The 18,856-nt window shown below is 40.1% G+C and overlaps 1 protein-coding gene across 7 annotated transcripts in view; it reads right to left on the reverse strand.

Moving 5' to 3' along the window:
• The window catches only part of rapgef6 (Rap guanine nucleotide exchange factor (GEF) 6), a 163,382-nt gene that overhangs the window by 113,970 nt on the left and 30,556 nt on the right, over positions 1 to 18,856 (reverse strand). For all 7 annotated transcript variants that reach the window (XM_046040632.1, XM_046040629.1, XM_046040627.1 and 4 more), the window contains exons 2-3: positions 2,345 to 2,415; positions 1,484 to 1,540 (exon numbers count right to left, since the gene is read on the reverse strand). In XM_046040632.1, coding sequence (XP_045896588.1) covers positions 1,484 to 1,540; positions 2,345 to 2,415 — 128 coding nt within the window. The remainder of the gene's footprint in view (positions 1 to 1,483; positions 1,541 to 2,344; positions 2,416 to 18,856) is intronic.

Below are 18,856 nucleotides of genomic sequence, written 5' to 3' on the forward strand. Positions count from 1 at the left end.
GCGTGCGTGCGTGCGTGCGTGTAAATTAAACCACTGAGGGTCTAATGTGATTTTAGTGAGCATGATAATACATCTCCAGCATGTGCAGCTTCTCTCTCATCCTTTCATCTGTCTCTGTCCCCCCCTCAATCTCTCACACTTCCTCCACATCCCGGCCACCGTCCTCCCTCTTGCTTTAAAGTCCAAATTTCTCCCCTCGCTTCCTTTTCTCTTCTCTCCTCCCTCTCAACTTTGCTCTCCTTTCCTCCTTCTTTCTCTTTAGCATATTCAACTCTTGTTTTCTCTCCTCCTCTGCAGTCCTCTTCTCTCACCTTCTCTTTGAATATACCTCTTACATCTCTCACTTGCTGCCACTTCCTCCCTTCTCATCTCATCACCTACTTTCTCCTCTTTTCAGCACCCTCTGTTACCTGTCCCTCTTTCAGCAGCTGCTCCTTCATCTCTCATTCCTCCTCCCTCCTTCTAAACAGTCATCCCCTTGACTTTTCCTTCAAATACACGCTGTATATGATGCTAAAATGACTTATTTTTACCATCTGACTCATCCATCTCAGTATCCATTTATTCACGCACCCTGACAGGCAGGCAGAACAGGAAGGCAGGCAGGCTATCAGTGGATCTGTCGGCATTACCATCAGCTCGAGATCAGCTGTATCTTAAACCAGGAGTGGGCCTCTGAACAGCAAACACACCTCCAGCAGAAGACTTGAGGATTTACTGCGCAGTTTTAAAGTTTATTCAAGAAGCAGCACATAATGTGTAGGATTTAACAGCAGTCTTAATCCACCTTTATCCTTGTACTTTGTTCTCTTGCCGAATTTTGAACTCTGAGTAGTGAATGTTTAGAAATGTATGAATTGAAAGGGAGGTGTTGCTTGAAATGATGATATGCCAAGTAGATATTACCTTGTTTATTAAAGGTTCAGAATGAAGCAGAATTTACCCTGTTTCCGACCATTTTAAAGAATCAATGTAGAGTCTATATTTTCATCAACATCAATAAGTCCCATTAAAAGGCAAACACCAACAATGCACTACTGTCGTCCACAGACTATTAACAACATATTAATAAGCCACATTGTTGCACTTGGTGATGTTTCGTCATTTCATAAACGTAGGCCCAAATGCACAAATGCTATTTATTCCTATTTGAGTAATGTTTGAGAGTGAATGCACTTACTGCAAGTCAACTATGCTGAGGATACTCTGAGCAAGGTATCATTTGCTCCAGTGTTGCTGCTAGGCTGACAGGCTGTTATTCTAGGCAGCTACAGAGTGCTAATGTTAAAGATTATACGATTGTGAAGCAGGGTATTCTTGAAAAATATTGTCAAACTTAAATTGGGTAAATTACTCAGGAAAAAAATAAAAAAACAACCCATATTTGAATAAAGCAAGCTTGCCCTGGCAGGTATCTGAATAAAAAGAAGTGCAGCAGAACGTAGGAGAGCACTTCCTGCTCAGTGTGAGAACTTGTACTTACTAGAACAGGATGTGGTTCGCCTCATGTCTCTCATACCTGGCCGAGGTGCACATCGACCTGAGAGAGAAAGACAAAGATGTTCATTTTTCTCTCCAAAAACTAATGCATTTCTAGCTCTCGCAATCCATCACATATCCATAAACTTTTTTCTCAGAAGGGGCCAAGCTCTTCCATTTTAGACACCATCATGTCTGTCTGTCAGCTCAGAGCGTTGTGATGACCCGCTACTCAATTTCTGGCTGTGGGCCAACATACATTTTGTTTTCTTTGGTCTGAGTTGTAGCAGAATTTTGTTAAGTCTTGATTGAACCCAGTTTTTGTTTGTTTGTTGTTGGGTTTTTTTGTTTGGTTTTTTACAAATCCTGGTTCTCTTGTATCTTGATAACTGAACAGAGGTGTGGTACTGTGACAGAAACTGTTGAGTCTCTAAAACCTTTATTGTGGAATTATTTCTTGTAAATGGTTCTCATACCACATACCTGCATTTTATGTGTGAACACCCTCTGTGTTTTTAGCTGCCCAACTAAATCAAACTCACAAAAGAAAACATTCCAGTCTTAAGGCAGAGCATTTCAAACATGCTCAGTATGAACGTATTGATGACTAAAGGGCACCTGTGAATGATAAAGCTGAGGCGGAAAACCAACCTGGGGCAAAAGGCATCTTCAAAGAAAATGTAAGCACTCTTAAACCTGTTTGGGTAGGGTTTGCTGCATATAACAACGCATGCAGAAAGTAGCCCTAAAGGCTGCCGTTATGTTCATTTGGTAAGCTGATAAAGTGATCGACAAATCAGAGTAACTCTAAATTTTGGTTTAGACTTTTCTTTCAATTTTTTGAAGTGAAATGAAAATGACTCACCTTAGCTGATGTTCCCTTAGGTGAGAGAGGACATCCATGTGGTAGAGGTGGCAGTAGATGGTGTGCAGGTCCTGTAGGACAGAAAGACAATGGAGTCAACATTAATGAACAATCTGCCAAAAAAAAAAAAAAAAAAAATACTAATTATTGAATAATCTCACATTTCCACACACACACACACACACACACACACACACACACACACACACACACAAGGGAAAAACTCTCACCCCCTTAGATGTGTGAGGCGTACACACATGTGTGGTGATCTTCGAAAAGGTAGTGGACTTTGTTTCTGAAATGGCTTCCCACTAGTAGCAAACAATAAATATTTACACCAAAAAAATAAATAAAAAAATCTGCAAAACAGCTGAGCGTGGGTTTAGTATTTAAAAAGTGAAAGCTTTTAAAAGATTAGCTCATTGTTTAGAGTATGTGGAATGTCTCGGCACCATGTAAATCACATCCAGCGCCACGCTATGACAGAGGCCACTCAGACCGTGCCAAACACTGCCTATCAAAATGACACCCTCAAACCAGACAGGCACGCATACCACTCACGTGCGCACATGACGGCAGTTAGACAGGCATAGATATATCCACCCACGGCCTTAAAATAGTACTCCATCAGGGCCTGCTGTCAAAACATTAAGAGGCTGAGTGTGTGTGTGTGTGTGTGTGTGTGTGTGTGTGTGTGTGTGTGTGTGTGTGTGTGTAGGGAACAGCTTCATCTAAGCATCTGTGGAATCAAACAAACACAGCAGCTATTGAGGCATAAGGGCAACTACTTTAAACAGGTGGACTGACTTGTGTACACACACACACACACACACACACCAATTCTTTAGAGATGAGCCCATGACACACAGGCAGACTGCTAACAAAAGCTAGCCTGGTATTGTATACATAGTGAACAAAATCTGTCTACTAGCACATCAAAATGGTGCATCTTGTTTATTTGATCAGTACAAAAAAGTATAAGTATACATATGACAATTCAGCATTTTACAGGGGGTTATGAGCCAGATTATTTCTTGGTCAGGACCAGTAACAGGCCTGGTAATGGGACCATTAGCTTTGTGCAGTCTCCACTGGTGCTGGCCTTTGGACCATCTCTCTCTACCACTTTTTCTATCATTCTGAAGGCACCAATGTAGTGGTCTAGCATTGTGCATTTAGATGATGTCCTGTACAGCTGAAATGGTCTGCTTAAAGTAAGCAGTTGAGCCAAATGAGCACATTTTAACTAAAAATTCAAGTGTCCATAAGCCAACTAGAAACTGCACCATTGTTTGAAACTAAGCTGAAATACACACAAAAAAAAAAACATTTTCCCCAACAATCAGCCCTCTTTAGGATAAAGCCAAAACACAGCTGCAGTTTAGTGAGAACACACAAGATTTGGACTGCTACAATGCCCTAATCTGAAACTAATAAATCAGAAAATCCCTAGAGGACAAATTCATATTTGCAGTGTGTTGCCTTTGTTGGAACAGCATTTCCTCACAACTGGTTTTGTTTACATAGGGCTTAAGCAGATTAAAGATTTTTCAGTCAGAAATGTAATGTCAAGCATTTCACACAAATACTGACAGCCAGACAAAACTTTTATGAGTACTTGAACCCCTCAAAGATATACATTTTATAAGAAATTGTATTTAGTAAGACATGATGGATTGTACATTTAAACAGGTAACAGCAGATGTGTTCTCTTATAAATGATACAAACCACTTAAGCCACTTTAATAGGGCTGAAGATTAATTGCATTAGCAATTTTATTGCAATGTGATAAAACCAGATTTTCTAATTGCAAAGGTTGCGATTACACATGACACGCGAGAGTAAACCAGTTTGCAGAGGAAGCATCAACTTCACACGTTAGGTGTACCTTGACTTGTCGTTGTACACTGGCCTTAAGCTTGACAGAAGCTAACACCACAGAAACTTTAGTGTCACACAGGGAATGAAAGTAGCACCTGGCACCCGCGGGTAACTTGGTGGGTGAAATCGTCGGGCCATCCGCCGCTTTGACGGACAGTAAAAATGCACAACAGAAAGACACGTGTAGTAAGGCAAGCATATTGTGGCAATCGGCACCTGTGTCACATACACACAGCCACCAGTCAGCTCAGGAAATATCTGTGAAACGGTGTTTCAAACCAAACGCACAAGTCCGAAAGAGGCCCGGTCTGTCACGAGTTACAGCCTGGTTACAGCCAGTGCGCTGCTTACCAGCATCGGAGGCTGCGGGGGAGGAGGGGGACTCCGGTGTTGTCGGAGAATTACTAAGCTTGTTTATTAAACACGAGAGGCGACACTTGGTTTTTATTTTTGTTGACCAACGTTTGAAATTAACCTCAAACTGAGTATTTTTTGTTTGCTTACCGAGATATAGAAAAGGAGGTTTTTGATGAGAGAAGGACTCATGTGGAGATTTGAACTGAGATCAGGACTCATTAATTGGTGGTTGAACTGTGGGTTTTGTATTGAGCGCTTACTGTAGCCTATAATACACTGCGGTGAACTTAGTTTTTCTTGTGGTCTGTAGGTAGGCCGACCTGATGATATTATATCATTATTTAATGCCATGACTCTCAAATTATCTTTTCCATATTATTATAATTCTTCTTTCTGCACGTGTACAGACAAGAAATAGGAAAGGAGATCATATTTCTCCTGTATTGGCTTCTCTGCACTGGCTGCCTGTGAAATTCAGAATAGAATTTAAAATCCTTCTCCTCAACTACAAATCCCTAATGGCCAGGCACCATCATCTCTTAAAGAGCTCATAGTACTTTATTACGCTACTAGAACACTGCGCTCCCAGAATGAAGAGTTACTTGTGGTTCCACTCCAAAAAAAATATATATAATGGGAGCCAGAGCCTTTAGATACCTAGCTCCTCTCCTTTGGAATCAGATCCCAGTTTGGGTTTTGAAGGCAGACACCATTATAAGAGTAGGCTTAAGACTTTCCTCTTTGATAAAGGCTTGAGGTTTCTGCCTGTTAAAAAAAAGTTCGTCCTTGCCACTTTTGCGTGTGTTTACTCATGGTGGGAACTTTTGGGTATGTGTTAAATAAGAGTATAGTCTAGACCTGTTCTAAATGAAAAGTGCAATGAGATAACTTCTACTATGAATTGGTGGTATATAAATAAAACTGAATCAGTAATGTCAGACTTATTTAAAGTACAGGATTTGTATTCTGCTTCTTATGAAGAGGTACACAAGTTGTATTTTTGACCAGTCAGAAATACTGAGCACAGCCAACCCTGCCCCTAAAGTTCCTGAAATTTTGGAATGTACTACCTCCAGTGCAAGGACTATTTAGCAAATGAAACTATTGCACAGGAACTACATTTAGTCTCTGGTCGAAACGGAGATTTAGTTCCTTAGTTCTTCAGTTCCTCAAAAGGTTCTTTGTTGCCTGGGAAAGCTCGAAATGGACACCCTAGAATAACCATGGGTTAAGTACATATATCCGATGTTAAGAGGAACCTATGACGAAAGCACAGCGAGCTCTTTCAGACACTGAAAACTGGGCAATCTGTCTAAACCATTTAAATAAGAGTTCAATTCTGAACAACAGGGACTTGACCTGGCCGGCTTACAAGGAGAGTTGTAACGTCCATTTAGTGATCCTGGGGCAGAAAGAGTGAGCGAAGAGCAGGAATGGTTCACAGTGGTGAGGAAGTGGAACGTATTGACTTCAAATCACAGTTAACTGGGTTAGTGAGCAAAACAAACTGCTGCAGTAAGCATTCCTGTCATGTTGCTGAGCATGCATGTGTGTATGTACAGAAAGTGTGTGTATTTCAGGACAAGCAGGCCTGAGGCGACAAGCTAGCATGGGGGCTCAGATTAGGCGAGGCAGCCCCAACACCCACCTCGCCCCAGCTTGTTAGTGTGTTCCTGGGTTACATTAACTACTCTGCCTGATTCAAAAAGACAGTCGCACACACCACAATATTTCACCAGTGACACCATGTATAATGTGACCGATCCTCATAATAGAGAAATGCCAGATAAGACTACATATGCAAATACTTCTGTATAGTCTCGCTCCGCTCAGAAATGTGTTTCACTTAAATGTGTTTCTTCATTTGGATGTATGAGCTTCACTCTGCAAAATGATCTATGTCCATTCATCCATCGTCAACCGCTTATCCTGCGTACAGGGTCCCGGGGGGGCTGGAGCCAATCCCAGCTGACATCGGGCGAAAGGCGAGGTACACCCTGGACAGGTCGCCAAACCATCGCAGGAAAATGATGTGCAGAGTTTAATTCATTTGTCTTCCCCGCCTTAAAGACACGCATACATACAAGCAGAATTTTGTCACATTGCAACTAGTTTGGAAGCCAATGGTGGTCCAGTATGCAACCTACAAAAGTATGAGGTAAAAACTTGAAACCTCCAGTATGCAGACATTTAGAAAGGACTTTTCAGTGAAGAGAAATCGTGGTCCAACTTTTTAAATGAAAATGATTTGCATTTTTACAATCTGAATTTGTCAGTGAGGAAAAACTATGTAAATTATTTTTCAAAACAGAGTATGTTTTATGTCTTAAAACATGTATGAAGGGGATCTTTAAAGGTTCAGTGTGTAGGTTTTAGTGGCATCTAGTGGTGAGGGATGGAACAGCAACCTGATTGCAACCAACGGAATCAAAAAATGAAACATGCTGTTTTACAGATCTGCTGTAAAGCAAAGGCGGACAGGCCATCGGAAGTACCGGGAGTTTTCCAGGTCAGCCACAGGACAATTGGGCCAGTAAATCACATAGGCCTAGTATTAAAAAAAACACAGACAAAAAACTGCAAATCAATTGGTATGTGGCTTGATCTACTGGCATATAGTGTGTGGTTTCTGGTCTAGACGGGGGTGGGGCGGGGCCATTTTAATATTACTGCCAATTAATTAATCAATTACTGACACACTCTACATTAGAACATAATGAAACTGTTAAAAACACACACACACACACACACACACCTAACCTGTTTTTTTGTGCTTCAAAAATCATGGATAAATACATGCGACGAAACGCAAAGGTGGTGCTCACAATTTGAGGGAGAAATAAAAGAAGAAGTTGCTTGAGGTAGGTGCAGCAAAGTGCCTTAAAATCACAGGTATTTCTTTTGGTGCTGCTGCTACTTCTACCCACCAGTGGAGACAGCAGTCTCCTGATAAATGTTGACCCTGTAATTCTCAACCTGCTGTAACTACTGTCTAGTTTATATGATTCTGTTACTACAATGACTGCTGGCTACCTTGCCTAAGGATAAAGTCGGCCCCTCACTTGTACTACTAGAACTAATATGCTACACCAAAGTTTATGTACTACTTTTAAATACTACAATTTTATTATTTTAGTGATATTGTTATGTTTTAGCCTCCTCCATTTAAAAGCAACACATGCATGTTCTTGAGAACTGTTATGACCTCCATTTTCCATGCATCTTGTATCAAAGAAGTGTACAAGTCAAAAGCTTGACAGTTTGTGTATTGTTCAGTTTACCGATGTTTTTGGTGCAGAAATCTCTTTCCACATTTTAAATTTTTACTAAAACTGACATGTAGTGTTTTTCTTACCCTCTAGTGGTTGATTATGGGTATAGGCAGTGTTGTTTCATTTCAAATGCCTGGCTCCAGCAAATTGGTGGGTACAAATTTTATTGCATCAATGATCTACTGACATTTAAATCACAGATGCATGGTCTGGAAAGCCACTAGGCTTTTATGTACACTATAATTTATTTATTGTACTCAAGGTCTCTGCTGAGGTGATTACTTTACTTGAGGAGAGCTAGACAGGTGTTTCTAGTTTTGAAAATGTATTTTAATGGCTCATTTCGTGATGTACTGTACTTGCACAAGATTCTCAAGAATGCAGGAATAAAGGTTTCAAAAGACCCAGAGCCCCCGCCAAATGCTTTGTCTGGGGTGGGCTGACCACTCTGCACAGTGACGCCTCATATAGCAAATATGACCCTTAAACAACACACATAGTGCTTCTACTACTAATACTACACACGTCCGTGAAGCCAAGTGTCTTGGTTTCTTGTATTGATTAGTGTAAAGCAGGTCATCAATAGGCACAGACAGACAGACAGATAGAAGGATGTCGGAAGACGCTTTGTCATTTCAATCGTTGGTCTCACCCAGAGGGAGAGTGATCACTACAGTGATCACTGCACCACCCACGGCAATCTCTCTCTTGCTGGGCCCTCAATACTGCTTTGGTCTTGAACTAAGGGTGTGGTGGCTGCGGTCGGGGTTTTGGCGGCCTATACTAGGGAAACAATCCCCATATTATAATGTAGTATTATAACATATCTACTCTGCAGTGGTGCCTCCATTTCCAGCCCACACGGAAACCCTAACCCTAATGTAATACATTTTGACAAAGCACACAATCATGTTTTTTATTCAAATTAAATATGCATGGGTTCAATTTAGAGGCTGATCTCTGCAGACAGTAATTCCTCTTTTTACAGTGATTCCCACTGTACCATTTCTAGCAAGCTACTAGAAGCTGCTATAAAATATCTTTGATGCACCAGGGGCCTACCATAAGGATATAAAAAAAAAAAAAAACCTTGCATCCGCAGGTTCTAAGAAGCCCACTTAAGCACCTGTGATCAATAAATCTCACATTAACTTAAAATTGATGGCACCTGGCTTGCAATCAGTTATTTCCTCTTATAATGCTAGCTCAAATTACTGTTTAGTCAGGAATAGTCATGGACCAAAAGAGAAAACTGCAATACCTCTACAGAACTAGCAGGAAAATCACTTGCATCAAGTCTAGAGAGAAGATAATTTCAACGACAAATTAAGGATTTATAAATAACCACTTATGAGGTTTTCTGAGTATGTCATACTTAAGATCAAAATCAATCATAAGTTTTATGAATGAGGCCCCTGATTTGATATATCAGAGGGCCAAATCTTTTGCACGTCTAATAGAAAAAAAATGACTGCATAGTTTAGTTAGGTTTACATGTCATTAGACTCAAGCCCTCCCTCAGGACAGCACAGGACAGCAAAGCAACCCTCCTCAGTGACTTCTGACCTTTGGCCTGTCCTCCCTGGAGGCCCATGTGGTGGCCTGGTGACTTCATCTGTGATTAGGACGTCACAACCTCAAGAGAAACATCCATTAACTCATCGCCAGCTGAGGCCGTGGCATTTCATTTAAACCAAGCAGTGGAAAAAACGCTTTCATCCCAACTGTAACTGAGGGTGCCTACATTCCTAAATAGATGGATATTTCTCAGATTTTGGCTCAAATTACTAAGGCCTATGAATCTAATTTTCATTACTTTTTCAGTGACAGGTGAGAGTCAGAATATCAGAACACTACTAAGTTGCACTAGCCTCACAGCACATGAGCCGAATAAAACCCGGTGAAGTTTGACAACTGCGTGGTTGTCAGTGAAGACAAAAGGCCTGTTTCTCCAAATTACTCAAAAAGGTGGACTCTGAAGCTGCATGGTTTGCAACCAACTGCAGAAATATCTAAAAATCTAATCTCATCCTCAGAAGTGCAGCTGTCAAACTAAAAGGAAGACAAATGGGGCTGATCAGCCATGCTCTGAGCTTGCTGTGCTGGTCCTGGTCTGTGTGCTTACAGAATACAGACTAGCTACAGTGCTGCTGCCACCTCCTGGCAGAAACATCACTCTCATTACATAAATAAGATTTGGTCCAACAGATACTGTATATCTACCTACTGACACATTTAACTAACCAAAGAAGGATTAGTTACATTTTCCATTAGGGCAGCAGCTACCCAGACAGCAAAAGCAGCAATTTCTGTTGATACTTACACTAGATTCCAGTGGGAAAGTGATATGAAACCAGTTAGCTGCCTGTGTTTGAGTAGTCATGTGATCTGACCACAGAGCTTGAATTTGACCCATCTTAATTTGGTGAAGTTATTTTACCCTACATTTTACAGTCACAATAGATGCGTGCGTTTCTAGCACCCCTAACCCTGACATGATACTGACATTTTGACATGGGGCCTACTAAAGTATGCCTCTTACTCATACATAAGTGAGCTGTGACAGCATAGAAATAGGAGCGGTCATACAAAGGCAAGTTGTTGCAGTACAGAGGTTGCTGTCCCACCCACCACATTTCTCCCTCTTCCTATCAAGAGACTGCCTGTTAACACAAAATTCATGATACGCAAAGGCACTCCTACATGAGTAAGAAAAAAAAAAAAAAACAGGCTACGGTTGTGCAAAAATTCCAAGCCTGAAAGCTCTGCTCTTTAATTTCTAACTTGAAATGGTTTTATTTTAGCTGTTCTTTATGTACCAAAGTATATTAAATGTCCCTGAGGCCAGTAAACTCATTTCAGTCCCTTTGTGGACTATAAGAAAAGCATGGATGTTAATTTTTCATACATGCAAAGAAAAGTGCAACAGCTGGTTAGAACATATATGCCGTTTGGTGGCAAGAATAACACTCAAAACCCGTTGCAGGGTTTGAAATTCCTCCACTGAATCTTTGTGAAAATTTTATAAACCTTTATAGCAGAGCCTGCCTTTGTAGAGAGTTCAGTCACCCCTCAACCCACACCCGCCTCCACCTGAATGTACAGTATGCCAGTCGAGTCTGTCACTGACACAGAGGGGTTATTGTAGACGGACGATACAACAAGTCCATTCAAGCCAGAGGAACAAACAGCTTGGCTAACATCCTGCCCGCAAAGCCAGCCTTGAACATTTACATTACATAGACTACTGACTTCCCAAGCCTCTGTGTCAACATTGTGCAGGGATATAGCATAACAGGGCTAAACGCCAGGGACCTAAGTGCTTTAGTGTAGTGTATAATTCAGAACACACATATTAATACAATCTGTCTTGTGATACTTGAATTCTGACTTTGTCAGAAAATGAGGATTCAAAGTGAAATGCATCATTAATATTTTAAACTTGGGGAGAGGATGCGAACACCAAATGTATGTGTGATTTCAGCCTCAATCATTATTTAAGAGTAGACCTTTTTTTAATTGGTTGAACGTGAGTTGGAATGAAGCTCTATGTATTGCACATAAATGCACTACGAGAAAAAGGTACAGTGAAAAAAGTAGAACAAATAGGATGAATATTAAATATATTATATCATGGATAACAGCTTATACATGTTTAAATAAACCTTTTAAAAAAGGTCCAGATACAGAAGGCACACAGCCCTGCGTGTTTAAAAGAGAAAATGCTACATCAAGTGTCTCTGTGGGATACCACTGACATTACAGCATCCCACAAAACTTACACTCAGCTTTTACACCATGGGTGCAATACTCGGTCCGTTTAAGAAAAACAGGTCAACTGACTACTTTATAAACTCTGCCGTGGTAAGCCACTGTTATACACACATTCACGGAATGGAGATGCTGTTTCAGTAATGGACACAGGGACTGAAAATAGGCCTCAACAGAAACAGAACAGATTGTCAGAGGTTGCACGAGATGGGAATCCAACAGGAGTGCTCTCTACTGCACCCTAAACCTAAGTGAGCAGATGCGTCAGGGGAATTAAATGAAGAAAGAGCTTAAGTAGCTGTTCATGCTTGTCATTTAAAGGAAAGTTGTGACTAGTTCAAGGGCCTGCACTCCAGTTAAATTTCACAAATCCTACAATACCATGATGATACTGACAAATTAATTCCTGTTTGCTTTATCTTTTGTTTTTATGTCCCACCACCTAGTAGTTAGCTGTTATTGTGACACTTCCTACAGAAACTTTTAATTAACCACCACCACAAAGAGTAGATGAATTTAATTGATTAATGATTGAAAAAATTATTATTTGAATGTTTTGAGACTTCATATAAATATGCGTGCCGATAAGAAAACATTTGCTAATCAAAGCATTAATTAAGTTGACTGTTCATATTTACTATATTATAGTGATTATGACAGCTGTAAGGAGTCTCCTTTGTAAGCTACTGGAGAAAACTACACATTTATTTTTCAGAAAACATCATGAATCAAATAAAATACTGCAGCGGCTGAGAAAAACACACCCATGCATGGTCATTCCTCATGGCTGCCCAATCTCCTTACCAGACTTTTAAAGGCTCAAGTAAAAGCTTAACATCAAGCATGATATAACGTTAATATTCCTAAAGCCTTAGGCCTAATGGTTTAAACCTACAAGTGCCTACAAGGTCAACTATAATCTCATGGTATCATAACTCCAGACAGGATGAATATCCATACAACACAGAAGCCCTCTGAGAATCCCCTGCCCCACAGAGCAGTACGGCCTTATCACTGTCAGCATCAGTGTGAGGTTTTAAGTATGCCTGAAGCACTTATCAATCTTAAATCCCCTCTTTTTGCTCACAGCTCAGCCTCTGTTCTACAGGACAAAAAAAATTCCTTTCAGGAACAAATCCAGGCTGAAGACAGGGGGGCTTGAAACTTCTAGCACAAGCTTTCACCACAATGTGATCCTGCAGGATTTAACACACATGAATCTGATCATCCGGAGAATCATTTACAGCACGGAGGGACAGTAGCAAAAAAGAAAACGCTGAAAACAAATACAGTGAGAGTCCTGGATCCTGAGAGTTTCCGCACTGAAAACTAAAGAGCTGGATTCATAAAAAGCCCAGTGACGACAGTCGTGGTGCTGGAGGTGGAGCGGCTTATGGAAACAGCGGGAAGGAGGGAGGGAGAGCACGGCAGGCGTCAGTCATTACCAGAAAAGAGAACTTGACTTGTCTTCACTCCAGCCAGCATATGAACTGGATGTCTACATTTATGTAGACATATGCTTGCCATATCACCAAAAAAACAAGCCCTAAACACAGCTAAACAGAAGATGAATAGCCCTAATTGATGTGAATAGGGGGTTTGAACACTTGATGAATCACTACTTCCCCTCCTGGGAAGAATGCCAAATGTGCAGCATGGCAAATCTTTACCACTTTGTGCAACCCAAGTTCAGACTGTCACTTTGCAAGTGCTGTGCTATAATTTCTGACTTTGTATTGGAAAGGTCTGCGCCGTCTTTACTCCTACAAGAAAAGAGGGTGAAGAGCGAGTCTGGCCCAGAAAAAACCACACCAGCTGCCCTTGCTCCACCAGCCAAACCAAACAGCCACACACATACGCACAAAAATGGAAAATCTGAGCCTTTATGTAATCTTAGGCATAGGAAGTTCTTTTTCGTCAGCAATAAACTTTCTATGGAGGTAAGAAAAGGTGTACATCAACATTTTAAGCTGTCTTTGTTATTGCTGTTATAAGTTTTTATTGATGAATAAAATCAATATCAGTACAAGGGCTGGACAATAAAACAATGATAATTATTGCAATATAATTTTCCTCAATAACAATATAACAAATGTTCAATAAATGTTTGATTTAATAAAAATTTTTAGAATTTGAATCACAAAGGAATCAGCACTTAATTTTTCTATTTAGATATTTTGTTGATGAAAAGGAAGTGAAAAAAGATTTTACTTAAGATTTTATCATTGTTCTTTTGAATCTTCTACATCAGATTTGTAAAGTGATCCACTGTTTGGCATCAAGTCATGTTCTGACCATAAAATAGTTTATAAAATAAATAGTTTAAACCACAATTAAACATCTGTTTTTAATCAACTTTCATGCAAAAGCTATAATCAGCCTTTAAACTTGAAAGAAATAATGATTTGACATTTATCGTGATAATTATCGATATCGAACGATATACATTTTTTTTATCGTCATAACATTTTTGGTCACATCACCCAGCTCGAATCAGTTGAAAAAGTCAGCGATCAGCCCATCATCAAAATCAGCCTCTCTATTGGCTGTGCTGACAAACTGGGAAATGAGATTTCATGCTTTGAAGTAGTGCAAACTAATGTTTGATCTGTACTAATTATATTGCACGTCTGCCGAAATTTGATTGGGTTTAACACATTCAAAGACACCCCTGAAAATAATTTCATAAGTGTTTTCCACTCCCTCTTGCACTCTCTCATTACCAAGTAGTTTTGAACTCGTCTATCATTCCCGTTGCTTGACAAGAATACAGTCCGCATCTCTGTTATGTGCTCTCATTTACTCAGCTGTTAACATTATTCTAAAGTTAATCTTAATTATTCCAGCTTTACGTTTTGAGATTTCAACAATTAGCTACTAAGGTTTTCATCACCTGCGGTTTAAAACTCATTTGAATGCTTCTGCCTCTCTGATGTCTCCCCCACTACCCGTCACCATCTCTGCTGGCCTGAGCAGTGGAGGACATAATGGAGGCAGCAATAGAAGTTTTGGTCTGTTCAAAGCAGCAGATGTTACAGACTGAACACACAGTACTGAGTTGAACTCAGTTACTGCAGGGTTCCTGCCAGACAGCTCAGCTGATGACTGCAAAGTTTGTGGGCGGACTGCTAAGTTTAGGCAGGCACACAAACAGAAATGTGCAAACACAAACATGAAGAAGCAAGTAAATTAATACAGCAGTTCTTGTTCTGTACAGCAGTTAGATTAAAGTAGTTTATGCACACACCTACTTGGCCTACGCATAGCTGTCATCTACATGGCCTTATAGCCACAGGCGGGCTGTCAGATAGCCAAGATATGGAACAGATAGCTGCTATCTTTCACCAATCTGTTCAGACAGGCAGCTCTGCTCTCACACTCACTGCAGCCCAGTAAATCAAAAACAGAACTGAGCAGCGTAGCTTCTACTTCTTTTCAAACTATTTTGAAGTTTGCATATGAGCCTGTGAGACTGCAAAGACAAAAAGCGCTAAATGTCTTACAGTTGGGCTCACTAGCTTCAGCTAGTCTATGGGACTTGAAGAATTAATTCTGTTTTTGTTTGGTTTCATGCAAGCCTAAGATGTTTTTGAAGCCTCCAGGGTAATGTACGTATAACCAGGTGAACCTGGAATGCAGTACCAACATCAGCAAAATTTACCCACTACTAATACTAAAGAAATGGGACTCATATGTATGCTTCATTATTCCTGGTTAGCTAGTAAGGTTTTCTAGAAATCGAGTGTTAGGCTTAAAAGCCACCATTTATGGGTGTGGAGGGGCATAGGGGCTGATGAGGGATTTAGAGCAGATTGTAACCAGTTAAGCCATTGACTAGAAAATGTTTACTCAGTACAGATGCTACACTAAAATGTATATTTTTCATAGATGCAGGAAAAACTACATAATTAAATAAAAAAAACTGAGCAAGCTTTTTTCCCCTCCATGTCCATAGACATTTAGGTAACACTCCAAACGCAATTGTTCTGGTTGTCTCCCCCAGACAATGAAATAACATGAACATGTGGGTGTGTGCCAACATTCACATATAGTTTGAATATGTTTGCATGGAAACTACCATGGAGGGTCAAGTTGAATCACAGCATCTGAACCAAACACACCAAGTTATCACCGAAGTTGCACAGCCAAACCTCGAGCAACCTCACACTGACGCACACACAATATGCACACAAATCCCAGCCAGCGAATGGCTTCTTATCTGTGTTGGCATTACCCAGTGTAATTTGCAGTTAAACATGGACCGGACAGAAGACTATTTGACTGAGCTCACCAACTGCAGATTAAGCCACAGAGGCTGGCGAAAAATATATTTCTCTCACTTACTCAACTCTAGGTACTTGAAACTTTCTCAGCCCTTGGACAAATATAGTTTCCGCTTTGAAAACCAAGCAAATGAAAAAAAGTCTAATGCAGTCCAGACCACCCCAGTGAAATACAAATCTAGCCTTGGTGCAACCAACATCAAGGAAAGACAGAAAAATATCAAATTCAGAAGAATTTAAGGCAAATGTAAGGATTGTACATCAAACACACACACACACACACACACACACACACACACACACACACACGGTTTTTACACGCCAACGGTGTGTCAACACACCAGATTTCTACTTTTGGCAACTCAGAAAACCAACTTGAGAGACGGACAGTTAATTAACCTTCTCAAGAGCACTACACAATAGTTTAGACAATGGCAGGGTTTCTCCAGCTGTTCAATTTTGAACAAATGGTCCAATTTCAGTACAAGATATAAAAATGTGAGTTATAGATAAAGTTCACTTGTTGGGTCGGGATCGGGTGGTTTTGTTGCATAAAGCTTTGTACCCACTGAAAGGATGAGAGGCTGCTCCCAAAGACGGAGATCTGATTAGTAGGGGAGAGTTTGACAAAGCTAAAGGTGAGTTAACATTAGCTTAACACAAACCATGAACTGTATGTTACTAGTTAAGTATTGTTACAGTAATGAAAACAACTTGCCCAAAATCTCAAGTACTGCACTAATATGCTTCCAGGCCAGCTGTTCCAATTTGACAACAGGGGTGGGATGCAAATGAGGATGAGTTTTTTCAACTCTGTGTTCAGAACGCTAAATATAGTTATGATAGCTGCCATTATATAGAACCAGATATTTTATATTTCCATTTCTCTGTAAAGTCAAACTTCTGACCCCAACAGGAGAAGCCTTTTAGAAAATCCATGAACATACTGTACGATGAACATTTCTGTGGCACCAACATTAACCTCACTGTAAATTCAATAAGCCTGGTTTCATTTGTCTTAAGTTTTAGCATGTATGGCAAAGCAGGCATAACAGAAACCTGAAGGCAAATGCATAGTAAAATTAAAATAAAAAAAATGACGAAAAAAAGAATTAGCGCATGTATCAAATGGCGCTATGCAAAGTTATTCATTTTTTGTTGATGGCAGATACAGTAAGTGATCACTGACATTACTAATGCCTAATCTCACTTTAATTGGCCCAAAGGATGTGTGTATGGAAGTTGTTTCCATACAGAGACATCAATCTGACTCCATCTGTTCCTCTGACACGCCTTCTTAACTGCGCTGTCTGCTCACAGTTGCTGAGTCAGTGGACCGCAGCCCCACTCATCCTTCTCCTGAACACTGCCAATCAAGCAGAGCTGACCCTTATCAATGAACTGAAGTGGGTGGGCACATGGACCTCCAACTGGGAGCACGCATTCATTCCCCAGGTCACGGCCTCTGCTCTGGTTGTCATGGCATCAGGGGAAAGCACTTTGAGGGGAATTAATTGTTTAAAAATGACAACAGAAGGGTGGGGATATGGGCCGGGATATTGAAATACATCGTTACTGGCGGTGAATCAATTCAGTTTAGATGTTCTTAGTCTTGTAAGACAGACCAGCTTTTCATTGGGCCTCCATGTCTTGTGTGTCTAAAATGCTTGCCACCTGTTGCTACTGCCCCTTAGAAGCAATTTGCAGCAAGGAGTAGTAGTAGGCAATGCATAGCAAATTAGTAGTAGGTGTAAAGATTGTTGCATTTTGCTGTTATGAGCAGATTTTTTTCTGTTAGATTTTATTTAGGAGTTTGCTCACACTTAGCAAGCATTTATTAGTATAGATAATATAAATCAGTGCAGATAAAATCTGTGTTACATATGAATCCCTACATCTAATCAACTGCAACCTTAATCTGTGCATAAAGTCATTGAACTCATTGACCTTAGGTTAGCAGTTTATGCAACCATCCTAGAGCTGCAATTAAGTAAAAGATGAAATCTAGGCACTTTGATATCAATGTTTGGTAATCATGCAAGGCCCAAGAAACTAATTAAAGGAGAGACATTTGTATTATTTTTAGAGAAATGATCTCAAATTATCACATTGGCTTATCAATAAGATACAGAAGCCACGAGGCAAGTGAGAAAAAAATATTTCTATTGTCATTTTGATCAAGTCTGATCTAAATAGTTTTCTCTCCTGTGTTTATCATTTAAGAACAGGGTGCAAAAAAAAGGTTCCTTAGATTTCTGTGAAACCGATGGAGAAAAAAAAAAAAAGTTGTGGTGTCGGGATCATTTTGTCAATTGTTGTTGTAAAACTAATTTTGGCCACAAGAGGCTAAAGTGCATCACTGCCCTATGCTCTAAACAGGACTAAAAGCATTCATGTTTTCTTCCAGATAAAGCATTGATTTAAAATCATTTATAAATCTGTATAAATAATGTTACATAACTTGCTAACACAAAACACGGGCCGAAATTGCACAATTTGGGGGTGGTGATGGCACACATGCCTTTGGTGTGAAAGAACGGGGTTCACACATCAACCACTATGTCTCTGAGCCAGACACTTAACCCCTAGTTGCTCCAGAGGCTTGCAACCTCTGACATACAGTGGGTACGGAAAGTATTCAGACCCCTTTAAATTTTTCACTCTTTGTTTCATTGCAGCCATTTTCCAAAAATCAAAAAAGTTCATTTTATTTCTCAGTAATGTACACTCAGCACCCCATCTTGACAGAAAAAAACAGAAATGTAGAAATTTTTGCAAATTTATTAAAAAAGAAAAACTGAAATATCACATGGTCATAAGTATTCAGACCCTTTGCCGTGACACTCATATTTAACTCAGGTGCTGTCTATTTCTTCTGATCATCCTTGAGATGGTTCTACACCTTCATTTGAGTCCAGCTGTGTTTGATTATACTGATTGGACTTGA

This window comes from Micropterus dolomieu, linkage group LG23 (assembly GCF_021292245.1).
Source record: "Micropterus dolomieu isolate WLL.071019.BEF.003 ecotype Adirondacks linkage group LG23, ASM2129224v1, whole genome shotgun sequence".
NCBI classification, from domain to species: domain Eukaryota; kingdom Metazoa; phylum Chordata; class Actinopteri; order Centrarchiformes; family Centrarchidae; genus Micropterus; species Micropterus dolomieu.